At 38.8% G+C, this 17,374-nt stretch overlaps 1 protein-coding gene and 1 long non-coding RNA gene across 11 annotated transcripts in view; one reads left to right on the forward strand and one right to left on the reverse strand.

The window, feature by feature from the left end:
* Positions 1–17,374, forward strand: part of BBOF1 (basal body orientation factor 1) — a 56,643-nt gene that overhangs the window by 17,102 nt on the left and 22,167 nt on the right. For 8 of the 9 annotated variants that reach the window (XM_045060211.1, XM_045060213.1, XM_045060215.1 and 5 more), the window contains 7 exons: positions 4,831–4,911; positions 7,673–7,743; positions 8,505–8,649; positions 9,991–10,484; positions 12,323–12,424; positions 16,575–16,649; positions 16,820–16,934. In XM_045060211.1, coding sequence (XP_044916146.1) covers positions 4,831–4,911; positions 7,673–7,743; positions 8,505–8,649; positions 9,991–10,484; positions 12,323–12,424; positions 16,575–16,649; positions 16,820–16,934 — 1,083 coding nt within the window. Of the gene's footprint in view, positions 1–4,830; positions 4,912–7,672; positions 7,744–8,504; positions 8,650–9,990; positions 10,485–12,322; positions 12,425–16,574; positions 16,650–16,819; positions 17,253–17,374 lie in introns of those variants that run through there. The other variant, XM_045060212.1, reaches the window with a different exon arrangement.
* On the reverse strand, positions 668–12,789 carry LOC102899904. 2 transcript variants are annotated; one of them, XR_890445.3, is made up of 4 exons: positions 12,293–12,789; positions 10,633–10,792; positions 9,491–9,572; positions 668–712 (listed from the first exon to the last, which is right to left on the reverse strand). It is a non-coding gene; the product is annotated as an uncharacterized LOC102899904 (long non-coding RNA). The 2 variants fall into 2 exon arrangements; XR_006599790.1 differs by lacking the exon at positions 668–712 and having other exon boundaries at positions 8,649–9,572.

The following is a 17,374-nucleotide window of genomic DNA, read 5'->3' on the forward strand; positions in this document are numbered from 1 at the left end:
TAATTTTCTATGAAAAAAAGTATTAATTTTCTTCCATTTGTGACAGCTTGGATGAAACTTGAGGGTGTTATGTTAAATGAAAAAAATCAGAAAGATAAACATTATATGATATCCCTTATATGTGGAATCTAAAAAAGAGCTGAACTCCGAGCAACAGAGTAGAGGTTACCCAAGCTGGGAGGGAGGAGGATATAAGGAGATATTGGTCAAAGGATACAAACTTCCAGTTATAAGATTGACAAGTTCTGGGGATTCTAATGTACAGTATGGTGATGATAGCTAATAATCCTGCATTATATACTTGAAAGTTGCTAAGAGAATAAATCTTAAATGTTCTTACAACAAAAAAGAAATGGTAATTATGTGACAATATGGAGGTGTTAGCTCATTATTTATTTATTTATTTATTTATTTGTTTATTTATTTATTTATTATTTATACCATGTTATATGTTATACCATTTTATATGTCAATTTTTTTTTCAACGTTTATTTATTTTTGGGACAGAGAGAGACAGAGCATGAACGGGGGAGGGGCAGAGAGAGAGGGAGACACAGAATCGGAAACAGGCTCCAGGCTCTGAGCCATCAGCCCAGAGCCTGACGCGGGGCTCGAACTCACGGACCGCGAGATCATGACCTGGCTGAAGTCGGACGCTTAACCAACTGCGCCACCCAGGCACCCCTTTATATGTCAATTTTATCTCATCAAGCTGGAAAAAAGAAAAAAGATTATTAGCAAAAAAAAAGTAATACTTTGTGTGTTTTCATAGCATTTTTTATCTCTTTTATACCACTTAGCTCATTTACCTTGACATATTCATTATTTGCCTTATCTCCCCTGCTAGTTACAAATTCTTTGAGGCATGAACATCATTGTTCATTTGTACTCATCAAATACAAGATAACACAGTAATGCTCAATAAATCTTTGTTAAATTCTGAGTAGGTGTTTTCATTAAAAAATGTAATTGAAGATTGGGGCACCTGGGTGGTACAGTCGGTTAAATGTTCGACTCTTGGTTTTGGCTCAGGTCATGATCTCACAGATTGTGAATTCAAACCCCACATCATGCTCTGTGCTGACATGTGGAGCCTGCTTGGGATTCTCTCTCTCTCTCTCTCTCTCTCTCTCTCTCTCTGCCCCTCCGGCTTCAGCTCTCTCTCTCAAAATAAATAAACTTAAAAAATGTAATTGAAGGAATATCAAGTTTTCTACTAATTAGAAGGGAGGAATCCTTTCATAATGTATGTGTATATTAAATCATTGCAATATATACTCAAAATACTTTACAATTAATAATTTCCCAAAAAAAGCTTAAAATTTTCTAGAAGGAATATCAAATTTTTTAATATGAAAATACTGAAGATTGAATCAATTTAAGATTGGTAACTTTTTAGGAACTCTCACAATAGCTATCTTAAGTATAGGTATACAATCTGAATCAAAATGAATTAACTAGTGGGTATTCTAGAGGTATGATTTCTTTTTTTTAAGAACAATATTGCCACCTAATGGAGAAATAGATTTCGGACTTTTCAAAAGGGACGTGGGCCAGGAAGACTTAAAATTCAGGCAAAAGATACTGGTTTGTGGGAAAAAATAAGGTGGTTCTCTGGAATCCAAAATATGGAAGATTTAGGGCAGGTGTAGAGGCCCGTGAACTTAAAATGAGGGGAGTATATAGATAAAGGAAGAAAATTAATTATACTGTGTATATGGAATTCACTATACAAATGAAAAGAGGCTAGTTAAACTTAGATTATCAAAAAATATTCGAAGCATAAATTTTAAAGAAAAAAATGATTTCTATTTATGTAATTAACAGAAGGAGCATACATTGGTAGGTTGCAGTTATTTTAAAAAAATTTGTTTTAGTCTATCTTCTTTTGACAGTGATAATACCCATTGCAGCAAATTTAGCTGATAAAAAAGAAGAAAATTAAAAGCCCTCTCCTCACAGTTATACTACCTAGAGATAACCATTAAATATTTTGGTCTATTTTCTTTCTCTTTTTCTTCCTCTATGTAGAGACGTTTAAAAATACATGGCATTTTAGAAGGCACCTGGGAGGCTCAGATTGTTAAGCATCCGACTCTTGATTTCAGCTCAAGTCATGATCCTGGGGTTGTAGGATCGAACCCGTGTCTGACTCCATGCTGAGCATGGAGCCTACTTAAGATTCTGTCTTTCTCCTTCTGCCTTTCTCCCCCATCTGCCTTTCTGTCCCTATGCTCCCCCTCTTCTCTTTCTCTCTCTCTCAAATAAATAAATAAATAAATAAATAGCCATCTTTCAAATATATATATGTATGCTATTTTTTAAAAAATGAGGTTATTAGGGGCGCCTGGGTGGCGCAGTCGGTTAGGCGTCCGACTTCAGCCAGGTCACGATCTCGCGGTCCGTGGGTTCGAGCCCCGCGTCAGGCTCTGGGCTGATGGCTCAGAGCCTGGAGCCTGTTTCTGATTGTGTGTCTCCCTCTCTCTCTGCCCCTCCCCCGTTCATGCTCTGTCTCTCTCTGTCCCAAAAATAAATAAACGTTGAAAAAAAAATTTTAAAAAAAATGAGGTTATTATGTACAAACTGTTACCCTGACTTTTTCACTTTTATTGTGAACATTTTTCAATGCCATTACATATTTTTCTTTTTTCTTCTTTTTTTTTTAAAAGGTACTGTTTTTTAAAGTTTATATTTATTTTGAGAGAGAGAGAGAGAGACAGACAGAGAGAGAGGGAGAGAGAATCCCAAGGGGATTCCATGCTGTCAGTGCAGAGCCAGATGGGGGGCTCAGTCCCACAAGCTGTGAGATCATGACCTGAGCCGAAACCAAGAATCAGACACTTAACTGAGTGAGCCACCCAGGTACCCCTCAATGCCATTACATATTTTTCTATAAAATCTTTTGACTAGTCAAGGCATATGTATCATGATTTATTAGGTAAGATGTATCATGGGTAGATGTATCATGATTTATTAATTAGTCCCTCATTGTTAGACATCTGAACTTTTTTCTAATTTTCCACTATTATAAACTGATGAACACCTAGGTAACAAAATGTTTTTCTACATCTGCAATTAGTATTTAGGATAACTTCTCTGAGGTGGAATTTGTAGGTTAAAGAACATAAACTTTTAAAGGTTTTTGATAGGGGCCACCTGGGTGGCTCAGTCAGTTAAACATCTGATTCTTGAGTTTGGACCAAGGTGGACCCTGTGTCTGCTCTGGGTCAGGCTTCGTGCTGAGCAGAGCCTGCTTGGGATTCTCTCTCTCACTTTTCTCTCTCCCTCCCCTGCTCGTGTGCTCATGTTTGCTCTCTCTCTCTCTCAAAAAAAAAAACTTAAAAAAGATTTAAAAAAAATTTTTTTTTGAGAGAGAGAGAGACAGAGAGAGAGCAAAGCAGGGGAAGATCAGATAGAGAGGGGGACAGTGGATCCAAAGTGGGCTCTGCGCTGACAGCAGTCAGCCTGATGCGGGGCTCAAACTCAAGAATCACAAGATCATGACCTGAGCTGGTCAGTCGCTTAAACAACTGAGCCACCCAGGCACCCCAAAAAGAACAGTTTTTGGTAGGCATTACCTAATTATCTTTAGAAACATTTGTTAATTTATGGATTTTGAAAGGTCCATCTTCCCACACACTAAGATGATAGACATTTCCATAAACTTAATGTACACTGACATTAATTTTCAGTCTTTAATGATATCAGAAGCCATTTTTAAAAAAATTGTATGAAAAATACAGAGAGAAAGAATATCTGAATGAGATCATATAAAATGGAGATTCAATACACTTGGGACAGAGATCACAGGATAATTATTAAGTATAAGGGAGGACAATAGTAGATATAATAATAACTAGCTGGTATATTAAACGGTTACTATTCTAGCTAGGTACTTTACATGTATTGTTTGTTATTTAATCCTGGCCACACCCTATGAGCTAGTTACTATTATTATTCTCTTCTTATTCCTGGAAACCTGAGACTTAGAGAAGTGATTTGCCCAGAGTCCAACAGTTGTCTCATGGGACACTCTACTGCCTTTTTTATGGATTAGATGGAGTATGCTTGTTTCAGCCTGACTGATTGCCAGTAAATGTAGACTACAATATAGCTTTAAATTAGCTTACTTTTCTTTGCCTAGAAGAGTTTTATGTCCTTTTTATTCCATGTATACATGTTTTTAGGACAGAAGGATCCATCTATGAGAATCATAGGGATATGTATTTTAGATTAATACTAGGGAGAATTTTCTAAAAATGGGAACTATGAAAGGCTAGTCTAATCAATTAATGACATTTGAATTCGTGATACTTCTGTCTCTAGATATTTTTCTCATAGAAAGAATCCTATATTAAGTGGGAGATTGTCTGGTGTGACTTTTAAGGTCCCTTTCAATTCTAAAATATTATGTTTTTAAAGTGTAATCTCTACACCCAATGTGGGACCTGAACTCCTGAGATCAAGAGTCACACACTCCTCCAACTGAGCCAGCCAGGTGCCCCAATTCTAAAATATTATGATTCTATGAGTCTACATGTTTAAATGAAGATATTTGGCAAATATGATTATGAGAACAACTTGTCTGTTCTGGGAACTGTTGTTCATGAATAACTTTTTAGAAACTCAATACTGATCTTGTAAGTCTATAGACGATTGGTGGGAAATATGGTACTCACGGGTAGGGACATGGAATTTTCCTGTGTGTTCAGGATTAAGAAATAATGTATAACAGAAAATGTTTTTTTTATTGAGAATTTTCCAGGAATGTGCCTCAGTCACCCCCATTTCTTATTGATCTTTTTTTTTCTTTTGTTATTGTAATTATAGCTCAAGGAGAATTTAAGGAACACGGAGCGGAAACATCAGGAGACTCTTAGAAGATTGGAGGGCAAGTTTTTTGAAGAAAAGGTACAACACTTTAGTGTTAATTAAGAAATATTTTGTTTTTAAAAAGAAGAAATATTTTGTTTACTAAAACATTATAAGTATCTATATGCACTCCGAGACATGTCAACCTTTCTTTTGGTATCTTATTAGAGGATTGTTTATCAAATCACAGCAGATAAAAAAATAGGGAAAATGAAACCTGTTCTAGATATCTCAGTGTCTAGTCAGTTAGAGATTCTTGAAATCCTAAAGAGGGATTGTTATCTGAAGCTTCAGGACACAGTCCCTTCAGCTTGGTGTTCCCCTAGTGGAAGGAAAGCTGCATGTAGCACATTATATAGGGGGATGAGATGGGAAAGGTCACTCTGGTACACGTGAAGGTGTTTCCTTAGTCAAGCCAAGCTAAACTAAGGGAGTTAATAAAAAGGGGCCTCAAAAATGTTCCTTAGCATATCACAAACTTCCACATTTCTCTGTGCCTCTGACATTAATTCTCCAAATTGTGGGAAGTGCATTGGAACACTTCTCTGCGAGCTTTTCAGAGGACCCATGGTTTTTCTTTAAGTCTTCTAAACTTTCCTTTAACTGTTCATTCTTAGCGAAGAATTGAACAGATTTCTTTCAGAAACTGGTAGGGATGTAGGAAGTTGAGGGTGGGGCAAATAAGTACTCATATCAGGTTTAGATAAAAAATTTGCCGTAAAAAGTGGCTCTAGATTTCCCGTTTCTGTATTAAATAACCTAGGAATGGGGCAGGAGCAGCATCTTGGTGCTTTCCTTCTCAGGCACTTCCTGGCACTGTTAGGAGTGGAAGTCCTCAGGAATGGGCTGCTCTCAATTGCCTTTTTCCCTCTATCCCACCCCCTAAGCTTGTTCTCTTCTCTGCTAAGTGCAGCAGTTCCACAAAGGTTAGGAGTGCTTCGTCAGATTGCAGCATACATGTCTGACAGTGCCTATATAAATAGGATTTTTACGTCTGGAAGTAGGTGGCTGCTGGCCTTTGCCTCATAATTGCAAGATGGTTAATGCAGCTCTAAGATTTGTCTGTGTTTAAGGCAGGAAGAAGGGAAAGCTTTCCCAGAAGCTCTTGGCAGATTCTGTCTTACATCTATCTCATTGGTCAGAGCCATGTTATATTGGATGCTGGGAAAGTAAGTGTTTTTTTCCAGACACTAGTGAAAGCTGGAAAGGGAGGATGGGAATGAGTATTGGGATGGCCAGCCACAGCAGTAGCTGTCTCACTATGTTCGGTGTAAACTTCATGGTTAGGTACGAACTCCTGTGCTGGTTTGAACCCCAGTGCTGCTGGTTTATGGCAGAGGGCTTTCCGGTAAGCCCTGTTTATTCGTCTCTTACTATAGTATGCTCCACCTGGTCATATAAAGGACATCCCTCAGGTTATAGGTGTTTTGTTTCCCTATTTAATCCTTTCTGTTCCTTGAACCACCAAGCCCTTTCCCAATGACATATTTTTGTACTTGGTGTTCCTTTCTGGAATGTTCTTCCTCCAGCTCTGGCTCTTCTCATTCTTAGGAGCTCAAATGTCATTTCCTCAGAAATCGATTCCTTAAACCCCAATCTAACATAATCTCCCCCAGTTACTATCTATCTCATTACTCCATTTATTACATTCACAGCATTCATCACAGTTTAATTCTCTCATTTGTTTGCTTGTTAGGGAGCAAACAAGCATCACATTGCCTGCATATGAATCTCTGCTCTGCCACTTACCAGCTATCTGACATTGGGCAAGTCACTAACCTCTCTTTCCCTGTTTCCTCAGTCCTTGTTTTTGGTGATAATAATAGGGTCTAATTTTGAGGGTTGTTGTGATAGGTAAATAATACACATAAAGCTCTTAGAACCATGCCTGGCACGTGGTAAAAGCTCAGTGCACTTTAATTATTATCGTTGTTTGCATCTCACCTAGAATACAAGGTCTGTCAGAACAGGGACCTTATCTGTTTTTTTCACCACAGAATCTCCAGCATCTAAAAAATCTGATACAATACTAATGCTCAATAGGGATTTGTTGGATAAATAAATGACTCTAACCACATTGTATTTAGCAGAAATTTATCCAAGCTCCACTTTCCAATATTGATGTGGACATTTTTTTTCTATTTATGTGTCATATTCCTTCTTTAATGGGGAGATCAGATGGTACCCTGAGGTTCCTGTGTTCACAGTATCCTCTTTGCTAGCTATTCCACCAGTACTTGGAGTTCTTCATACTAGGGCATGTGGACAGGAGTATTTTGTTTGACATTTTAAAATAAATACTTCACTTTTTGATGTGTAAATTGGTTAGAAATATAACTCTATTAAAATAGCCTACAGGCGGGGCGCCTTGGTGGCTCAGTCGGTTAAGCGTCCGACTTTGGCTCAGGTCGTGATCTCGCGGTCCGTGAGTTCAAGCCCCGTATCGGGCACTGTGCTGACAGCTCAGAGCCTGGAGCCTGCTTCTGATTCTGTGTCTCCCTCTCTCTCTGACCCTCCCCCCATTCATGTTCTCTCTCAGTCTCAAAAATAAATAAAAATTAAAAAAAAAACCAAAACAAACAAACAAACAAAAAAATAGCCTACAGGCATCTGGGCGGCTCAGTTCGTTAAGCATCTGACTCTTGATTTAGGCTTAGGTCATGATCTCACAGTTAGTGAGATTCAGCCCCTTGTTGGGCTCTGCCCTGACAGCTGAAGGCCTGTCCTTTCTCTCTCTTGCCGCCACCACCCCCAAAATAAATAAATAAACTTAAAAAAAAAAGTCTGTTTTCTTTTTTAGCATCGACTAGAACAAGAGGCTGAAAAGAAGATAATAATGCTGGCAGAGAGAGCTCACCATGAAGCTATCGCGTAAGAGACTGCTGCCTCCTTTTTCTTTTTCATAGCTTCTCTTATCTTTTTGCTGGTCTGTTTTGTTCTCATCATATTGTCTTCTCCCTTCTCTCTTGGTTTGCTTTCTTCAAATTTTCTTGTTTACTTTCCCTCGTTATTTCTTTCTCTTTGTGTCCCCGCCCCTTTTTCACCCACCCTTTCTGCAGCAAGGTGGTGTGGAGGAAATAACCCTGGCTTTGAAGTTAGACTTTGGTTCTCAACATGTATACCGACATGACTGACTGTTGGAAAATTTCCTAACCTTTTTGAAATTAAATTTCTTCATCTAAAAACGGGGTTAATCATAGCAACTGTATAGAGTTGTCATGAGGTATGTTAGTGAAAGTAACATTTAATTGTGTTAATAAATTCCGAAGTCTCAATGGTTTAGTTCTTGCTCGCTTAACAATCCAGTATAAGTCTGATAGCTCTACTTGAGTGGTGATTCGGGAACTGGGGCTGCTTCTATCTTGGACTTCTTCCATCCAGTCATATGGACAGGAGAGAGCATGGGAAACCTGTCTGCTCCTAACTGCCTTGGACTGGAAGTAACACGTAACTTTTCACTTTCCATTGGTAAAAACTTAGTCACATCCCCACCTCTTTTGAGTCCCTACCATAAACTAAATACGTTGTGGTCATTATTTTTAATGTTGGGGGATAAGGCAGTCATTGTTCTAGTTTGGTAGTATCTAAAACTTAACACCTGTGTTTTGGAATCATATATCTATGTATTTCAGGCAACTGAACCATGCTGGAAGAGCCGTTTTTAAAGAGAATGTTTATCTCCAGAAAGCCCTCGCATACCACCTGAAGGAAGCTGACGCTCTACAAAAAAACTCCCAGAAGTTGCAAGAGACTCAAACTTTCCTTTTACATCAGAAGGTTCCCACTCCATTTGGACTTTCTGGGTTTTTTGTTTGTCTGCTCGTTTGTTTATTTAAGGATTGGGTTGGTAAATATGAAGAATTGAGTGTAATAATGATACATGAGGACTTTGGGACCATTTTTATTTTGTCTGGATGATGTACCTTTCTTATTTGAAAGGATTAGTTATGAGAATGACATAAGAAGTATTTGACTTGGGATGCCTCAGTGGCTCAGTCAGTTAAAGAGTCCAACTCCTGATTTCTGCTCAGGTCATGATCTCACAGTTTGTGGGTTCAAGCCCCACATCAGGAGCCTGCTTGGGATTCTCTGCCTTCCTCTCTCTCTCTCTCTGCCCCTCCCTGAGCATGTGCTCTCTCTCTATCTCTCTCAAAAATAAATAAATAAATAAACATAAAAAAAGAAGTATTTGACTTGACTTTATAAAGGATATATCAGAAACATAAATGTAAACCTATCCTCTACTACCTTAGAATACTCATTTTATTTTGCTTAGAGTTGGTCTCTGAATTACTGGTTCGGAATAAGTTCAGCTGTAACAGCCCCGACAACAGTGGCTTTACCATGTAAGGGTTTATTCTCTCCTCTAAATGAAGTCTGGAGGTTAGCAATCCAGAGCTGGAAGGGTAGTGCCACAAAGTCAACAGAGACTCAGTTTCCTTAACTCTGCTGGGCAACGTATGGCTTACATCCCCAAAGTTACTTCATGGCCCAAAGCAGCTGCTAGATCTCTAACCATTACCCAGAAAGCAGGAAGGAAGAAGGACAGGAAGGAAAAATTATGCCCCCCCTCCCCTTTAGAAGTCTTCCTGGAAGTCCTGCAAACACTTCTACTTACATTTCATTGACCAGAACTTAGTTACATAGCTTTGCTGAACTGCAAGGGAGACTGGGAATTTTCAATTGGGCTTCCTGCCTTCCTGAAAAAAAAAAAAAAAAAAAAAAAAAAAGGAGTTTTATTACTAAGGAGGAAAGGGAAAATGGAAAAGGGATAGGCCACTAGCCTATAGGCTAGGATAGGAAACATTTTCCAGTATATAGTTGTTAATGTTTTACTGTATAATCTTATTGATTTTGAAATTACCCATTTCAATAATATAAAATATTTAAACTATTGGAATTTTAGAGAAAGGAAAGTTTCTTAATCAGCAAAATTAGTGGCCTTCACAAGTCCAGAGAAGAACCCTGAGATGTTTTTTCTCTCGGTACACAGAATACCAAATATCATCATCTCAACTTGGTATCAAATTTAAGCTAATGATGTAATGGAAATTAGTGAGGAACTTTTAAGTTTTGAAATTGATTAAAGAAAATCAACTCTCTCATCTTTGTTTTTAGGAAATCAATGATCTGTTGGTTAAGGAAAAGATAATGCAGTTTACCCAGCAGAGATTACAAATCCAAACTCTTCAGAAAAAGGTGGTAAGCTTGGAGACTGCCCTGAGTTGTATGACCAGAGAGTTTGAGGCTGAAGTTCTAAAAATGCAGCGACAGGCAATGATAGAGAACCAAGCAGGTCAGGTTGAAATTGACAAGCTGCAACATCTTCTCCAGATGAAGGACAGGGAAATGAATCGAGTGAAGAAGCTGGCCAAGAACATACTGGATGAGAGAACAGAAGTGGAAAGTTTCTTTTTAGATGCTCTGCACCAAGTGAAGCAACAGATCCTACTTGGCCGGAAGCATTACAAAAAGGTAGCACAAGCTGCTTTCAATTTTAAGATGAGAGAGGCATGTGCAGGAAGAACAGAATATCCCCAGATCCGAACGTTCGATGGCAAAGAGCACAGCACCAATAGCGTAACTCAAGATCTTATGGAGGCTGAGAAATGGTACTCATCATGGCTTTAATATTTTATCCTTTGTGCAGCCATTTTTGTGCCCTTTAGAGAAATAAGCACTCTGAGGAGTTCAGTTACATAATATCTAAGTATTGAATAGATTACTCACTAAGTTACTCGAAGATAGGAAGTGTCTTACCTGTCTTTATAACCCCTGTGCTTAGCACTGTGTGTGGGGCTTAGTAGGTATTCTTAGTAGATTTCCTTTTTTCAAGACAGAGACTTATTAAAGAGACTAGATCATTTGTTCCATAGAATGTCATTGTAGTATCTTTGAACATGTTCCTTTATTTTCTTTTCTGTAAATTCATTATAAAGGTGTGATCAGATTCAGGTTAAACATTTTTGATAAGCTTACTTTTACAAATATTTTGTAACGTTCCTTTTACTGAGATGAAATTCATAGATAATATCTAACTAAACATATAATTTAAGAAATCAATATAACAGTTCTTTGTAATAATTCTTTGTTGCACAGAACTGTTCTATGGGTTGGAGGACATCCAGGAGTGGGACCCCATCATTGTACTAACCAAAAGTCCTTGCAAGTTTCCAAAATACATGCTACAGATCTACTGCCACCATAATAAAGGTAGCAGGATGCTTGAGACAGTTGTAGACTTTATACAATGACTGTTCCCTGTTAGCATTTCTGTCTGTCAGTGCACTCTTAACTCCTATGAACCATAAATTAGAGTGCATTTTAAAGATTATTCTGAAAAAAAAAGTTTTATCTCCCAGTGCAATTAGGTTCTTCAAAGGCCTTAGCTTGAGAAACTTAAAAGGACTCCCTACTACTATGTACTGAACACCTTATTAACAGTGCTTCCAAATGTGTTTTCTGATTTATTTTTTAATGGATTAATTAGTAGGTTCTTTTAAACTATGTATCTGTTGGGAAGGTTGGACATGGTCAGTGGCTTCTGAAAGATAAGACTGTTTTCTTCAAAATGTCCATACCATAATTTTTTAAAACCTTTTTGCCATATTTAGAAGTCTATTACTTGTATTACCAATAATTTCTCTGTAATTTCCTCTTTTTAAAAAAATTTTATTTGAGGGGCACCTGGGTGGCTCAGTCGGTTGAGTGTCCGACTTCAGCTCAGGTCATGATCTCACAGTCTGTGAGTTCAAGCCCCGCATCGGGCTCTGTGCTGATGGCTCAGAGCCTGGAGCCTGCTTCGGATTCTGTGTCTCCCTCTCTCTCTGCCCCTCCCCTGCTCATGCTCTGTCTCTCTCTGTCTCAAAAATAAATAAAAATATTAAGAAAAAAATTAAAAAAAAATTTATTTGGGAGAGAGAGAGAGCATGCAAGTGGGGGAGAGGGAGAGAGAGAGAGAGAGAGAGAGAGAGAGAGAGAGAGAGAGAATCTTTTTTTTTTAAATTTTTTTTCAACGTTTTTTATTTATTTTTGGGACAGAGAGAGACAGAGCATGAACGGGGGAGGGGCAGAGAGAGAGGGAGACACAGAATCGGAAACAGGCTCCAGGCTCTGAGCCATCAGCCCAGAGCCTGACGCGGGGCTCAAACTCACGGACTGCGAGATCGTGACCTGAGCTGAAGTCGGATGCTTAACCAACTGCGCCACCCAGGCGCCCCTAGTTTTTCTTATTTTTATCTTAAAGACTACATAGCATTTCAGAATGGCTAGCATATTGATATCCTCTTCAACTTCGTGATTTTGTAATGGACACAGTTTGCTTTGTAGTCATTTTTGGAAACCTCATAATAGTTATGGTTTGGAAATTTTCTTTTCTCATATTTACATATTTTAAATTTTAAAAAGGAGAGATGCTTACTTTGGCCATTTTGCCTTTGAAATTCTTCAGGACGGATATTCAAGGAAATGTGGATATTGAAGATTTGACCTGGGAGCAAAAGGAGAAAGTCTTGCGATTGCTCTTTGCAAAAATGAATGGTTTTGTTTCCAGGTAACTCCCTACTTCTGTAGTGAAATACCAAGGTGTTACCAAACCTAGAAACCATATAGGAAGAATGAACTTATTCTCACTTAGAATTAAAGGAATGGGAAAGGATCAGAAAATGGAAAAGGGTCATGCTGCTTAGCACCTGTCACTCCCAGAGATGAATGATGGGAGATGAATGAATGAGCACAAAAATGAAAGATGAATTAAAGGGGGGAGAAAAGAGACTGATCTTAGATGTTTAAGGTAATGCTTGCTAGGAAGGTACAGCATTGTTCAGCTGAATGAGTGGTCACTGAAGAGAAGCATAATAATTATTAAGATTTTATTGGTAAAAAAAGATTTTATTGGTTTGCAAAAACAAATAAGTGATTTTTTTTAACGTTTTATTTATTTTTGAGACAGAGAGAGACAGAGCATGAACGGGGGAGGGGCAGAGAGAGAGGGAGACACAGAATCTGAAACAGGCTCCAGGCTCTGAGCCATCAGCCCAGAGCCCGACGCGGGGCTCGAACTCACGGACCGCGAGATCATGACCTGAGCCGAAGTCGGACGTTTAACCGACTGAGCCACCCAGGCGCCCCAACAAATAAGTGATTTTTAAGCTGATTATTGATTTAGAGACTCTCTAATACCAAGATAAAGACCTAGAGAGGAAAACAGAAATTCACAGATACTCCAAATCATTCTTTTTAATGATTTGTTTCACTCTCTTTCTCCACTATGCTTTATCAATGACTACAACACTGGTACTGAACTATAAAGTGGCTAAAATAAATCAACCTCTTATTAATTGCTTGTTACATGCTTGGTACTGTGTTAGGTACTGTGAACATTTGCAGGAATTAAGAGACATTGCCTTTGATTACAGTTTCTAATCTAGTTGCCCAAACAAAACCAAACATAGCAAAGAAAAAAATCAGGTGGCACAATAAAGTATCACTGGAGTTCAGACAACATGTCAGGGTCCTACAGCAGTTAGGGAAGACTTCAGTGAAGAAGACTGAAAGAGTGTGACGCTGCCGGGTGCCTTGTAGGAGAGTGGAATAGTAGACAGAGTGGGAAGGGTACATCAGGCAAGGGGCTTTGTAGACAGCCTATGCAGAAGCCCAGAGGTAGGAATAGAGGTGGGGTGTTTGAGGAACATTGAGGAAAACTTCATGGCTTGAGGAAAACTGGTGGCAATGAGAGTAATTAGTAATTAGAAATAACGTTGGGGCGCCTGGGTGGTTCAGTTAAGCATCTGACTTTGGCTCAGGTCATGATCTCATAGTTCATGGGTTTGAGCCCCACATCTGGCTCTGTGCTGACAGCTCAGAGCCTGGAGCCTGCTTCGAATTCTGTGTCTTCCTCTCTCTCTGCCCCTCCCCCGCTCGTGCTGTCTGTCTCTCTCTCAAATAAAAATAAACATTAAAAAACAAATTAAAAAAGAAGAAACAAGGCTGGATCTATAGATTAAATTATGATGAGCCTTAAAAACCATGCTGAAAAACCTTAACGTGTGCAACTGTTATTCTAAAGTAGTATAACATACTTTCCTTTTCTGCCTTGAAGGAATTCAAGAGCGATAAGCCCTACTCTCATACTGTCTCACTGAAAGGGTTCATAAGCCACTGTTCCCAGAGCTGACCTTAACCTAATGCAGTGACACATATACATAGGATGGACTGCAGGACAAAAGTAGAGTTGGGAACCAGCAGAAACTGCCGTGTTACTCTGCACGTGCGGCAGTGGAGGGTGTGGGTGGGAGTGGAAAAGGGGAGAAACTGAGGCACTTAGGAAGGAGAGACAGGACTTAGTGATAAAAGGCAAAAGAAATCAGGAAAACAAAGTGTAAATGTTTAAGGTGTTTAACTTAGAAGTGCACGACTGGTGGTATGAAAGGCAAGTGAAAAACCTGGAAAGCCAATGTGAAGGAAATGTTTACATTTTATTTAATCCATCCATTAATTCATGTAGCATATACATATTGAGCACCTACTATTTATTGAGGATATAGTGTTGAGCAAATAAAGACATCATTCCTAATCTCAGGGAGTTCATCGTCTATGTGGGAAGAAAACATTATTCAAATCATCACACAAATATTAAAGGACAACTATGAGATTGGCTCAAAGAAGTGGCATACAGTGGTAAGAGAGGCTAGATTAAGGGACTATGACCCAACTGAGGAGGTCAGGAAAGTTTATGAGGAAATAAAAGCTTGAGCTGACCTCTGAAAGGTATATAGGAAGAGAAGGTAGAGGAAAAAACATTCTGGGCAGAAGAAATAGCAAGGAGTGTTTTCGATGTTGAACTGGAGATGATGGCAGTATATTGAAACGAAAAATACTCTTTGATTCGAGTACAGTTGTTTAGAGGAGATTTGAGCATATTTAGTGAAAATTGGTAGTTGAGTGCAGGAGGTTGTATGAAGGTAGAAGGGTAAAGGGCCGAGGCTAGAAATAACCACAGTAGTGAATAGGAGAACAAGGAAGAGGACAGCCAAAAGAGAAGAGTTTAAAGAATTTTAGGCTAAGTGGAAGATGGAAGACTTTGAAATGGTCTTTTGTCTCTGGGAGCCTTCCAAAGAGTCTTATTTTATTTTATTTGTTTTTTTTTTTTATTTAGAGGGGGAGGTAGAATCCAGACTATAGCTACAGAATGTCTGTCTCATTGTGAGTTGACTTTTCTGTACTCCAAGAAACAACCAGAGTTCTAGGTCTCAAGTTCCATACTATGTTGTTTTCAATACTGCAGAAACAAAGAAATGTGAGTGAAATCTTCACACCAAAGCAATGAAGTTAAATCTAGCTGCAATGGAATGATGTCTAAGCCTGTTGGAATCTCGTATCAGAGCTGGTTGAAGGGAAAAGAAGATGGGAATCGAATAGTGAAATGTGTGGTGAAGATGAGATTAAACGAGAAAGCTCAAACCAGACTGGGGAGAGATTAGATGATAAATGGTCTACCAGGGCAAGCAGAGCAGTTAGGAAGTTCATTAAGAGTTCAATTGATTGTATGATTGTGAATCTAACAGTATGCTATTTTTGTGATTGAACGAAGTCAAGGAGTATAACCAATAAACTGCACTCTTTAGTGCACCAGCAACCACACTGGCTATAACTCAGGTAATAGTAGTATCCGAAGTACATTTTTAAAAATTAAATGTTTATTTATTTATTTTGAGAGTGAGAGAGACAGCGCATGTGCAAGCACATGAATGCAGGGGAGGGGCAGAGAGGAGGGAGGGAGAGAATCCCAAGCAGGCTCCACATTTAGCATGGAGCCCGATGTGGGGCTCAGCCTCATGACAGGATCATGACCTGATACCAAGAGTCAGACGCTTAACCAACTGAACCACCTAAGAACCCCCAAAGTATATTTTTCTCATGCATAATTATTAGACTATTTAATACAGTCATATTTTGAATGGGTTTATTCTGCTTTCCTATGTACCAACTTGAGGACAAGTTTTAGAAGTGGAGCATGTGTCCTTACCTGCTGGCAAATCAACCTACTACGCTTTTTTTTTTTTTTTTTAAGATTTTATTTTTATGTAATCTCTACACCTAATGTGGAGCTCAAACCCACAACCCTGAGATCAAGAGTCACATGCTCTACCAGTTGAGCCAGACAGGCACCCCCCCCCCCCACTGTACTTTTTATAATCCTGTTCAGCTCACTTTCCATTAGAGTATTCAATCAGTGATATGATTACTTCCTGTTCTTAAACCAAACTTTCCAAAGTATGAGGAGAAATTTTCATACTGGGTCCATCACCATTGGATAATTTTTCTATGTTCTGAGGTTCTTTTTGTGGGAAGGGAATTTCTCTGGCCATGTTTTTGGTCAGTTCTCTGGTTCAGTCTTAAGCATCACCATTAATAGCTATTGGAGGAATATCATCATCATGATTATTAGTTAAGCATCCGACTCTTGATCTTGGTATTGACTCAGGTCATGATCTCACAGTTGATAGGATTAAGCCCCGAGTCGGACTTTGCACTCTTAGCGTGAAGCCTGCTTGGGATTCTCTCTCCCTGCCCCTCCTCTTTTCACCCACATGTGCGCATGCTCTCTCTCAAATAAATACACTTAAAAAAAAAAAAAAAGCACAGTTGAAATATGGGACAAGAGGAGACACTGCCTCATTGTTAACTTTTATCTACCACAGAAAATATAGCCAGAGCTCTAGGCCTTCAGTTCCAGACTATGTTGTTGCTGATGATGGAGAAACAAAGGAATTTGGGTAAGAGCTGTCTTGACAAGGTAATGAATGTGAGCCTGATCACAGTGGTTGTGGTGGACATTTTCTATGTGCCAGAACTGAGTGGGAGTTGTAGGACAAGTCTATTGTTCTGAACCAAGTTCCATGTATATGTGGTTGTTGACAGGTCTGTCATTTTGTTGTCATTGCAGGGATGACAGTAAGCTTCAAGATCAAACCTTCATCACCCAGCAAGTACCAATCTCAGACTCTTCTGGTGAACTGATGATACCCAATATTCAGAAAGAATCACAAGAGTCTGACATAGTAAGGAGTCTATAATCTAACTAAACGCTTCCTTTCCCCCATGGAACTTCTTGCTAAGTCATAGTGCTTTTCTCTACTAGCCAAGAGCTCTCAGTGATCAGTGAAATGAGTAATAACACATGTATAACATGTCTACACTATGGCAGGCATATTATACTTAATGCAAATGCACATTTGTGCCTCTTTTAGTAAATGTGGAAAAACCTATAAATTGTCTTGTGAAGTATAAAGGCTAGCCAAAATACATACTATCTTTTATGTAATAATAAACATAATGACCATATTATGTAATAATAAACATAATGGCTTTGAACAGAATTGGGAAGTCTGAATCCCTATAAGCTAGGGACAAAGGAATTATGTAGGAAGGCATTATTAAAAACAAAAAGCCAGGGGTACCTGGGTGGCCCAGTTGGTTAAACGTCCAACTCTTGATTTCG

This window comes from Felis catus, chromosome B3 (assembly GCF_018350175.1).
Source record: "Felis catus isolate Fca126 chromosome B3, F.catus_Fca126_mat1.0, whole genome shotgun sequence".
NCBI classification, from domain to species: Eukaryota; Metazoa; Chordata; class Mammalia; order Carnivora; family Felidae; genus Felis; species Felis catus.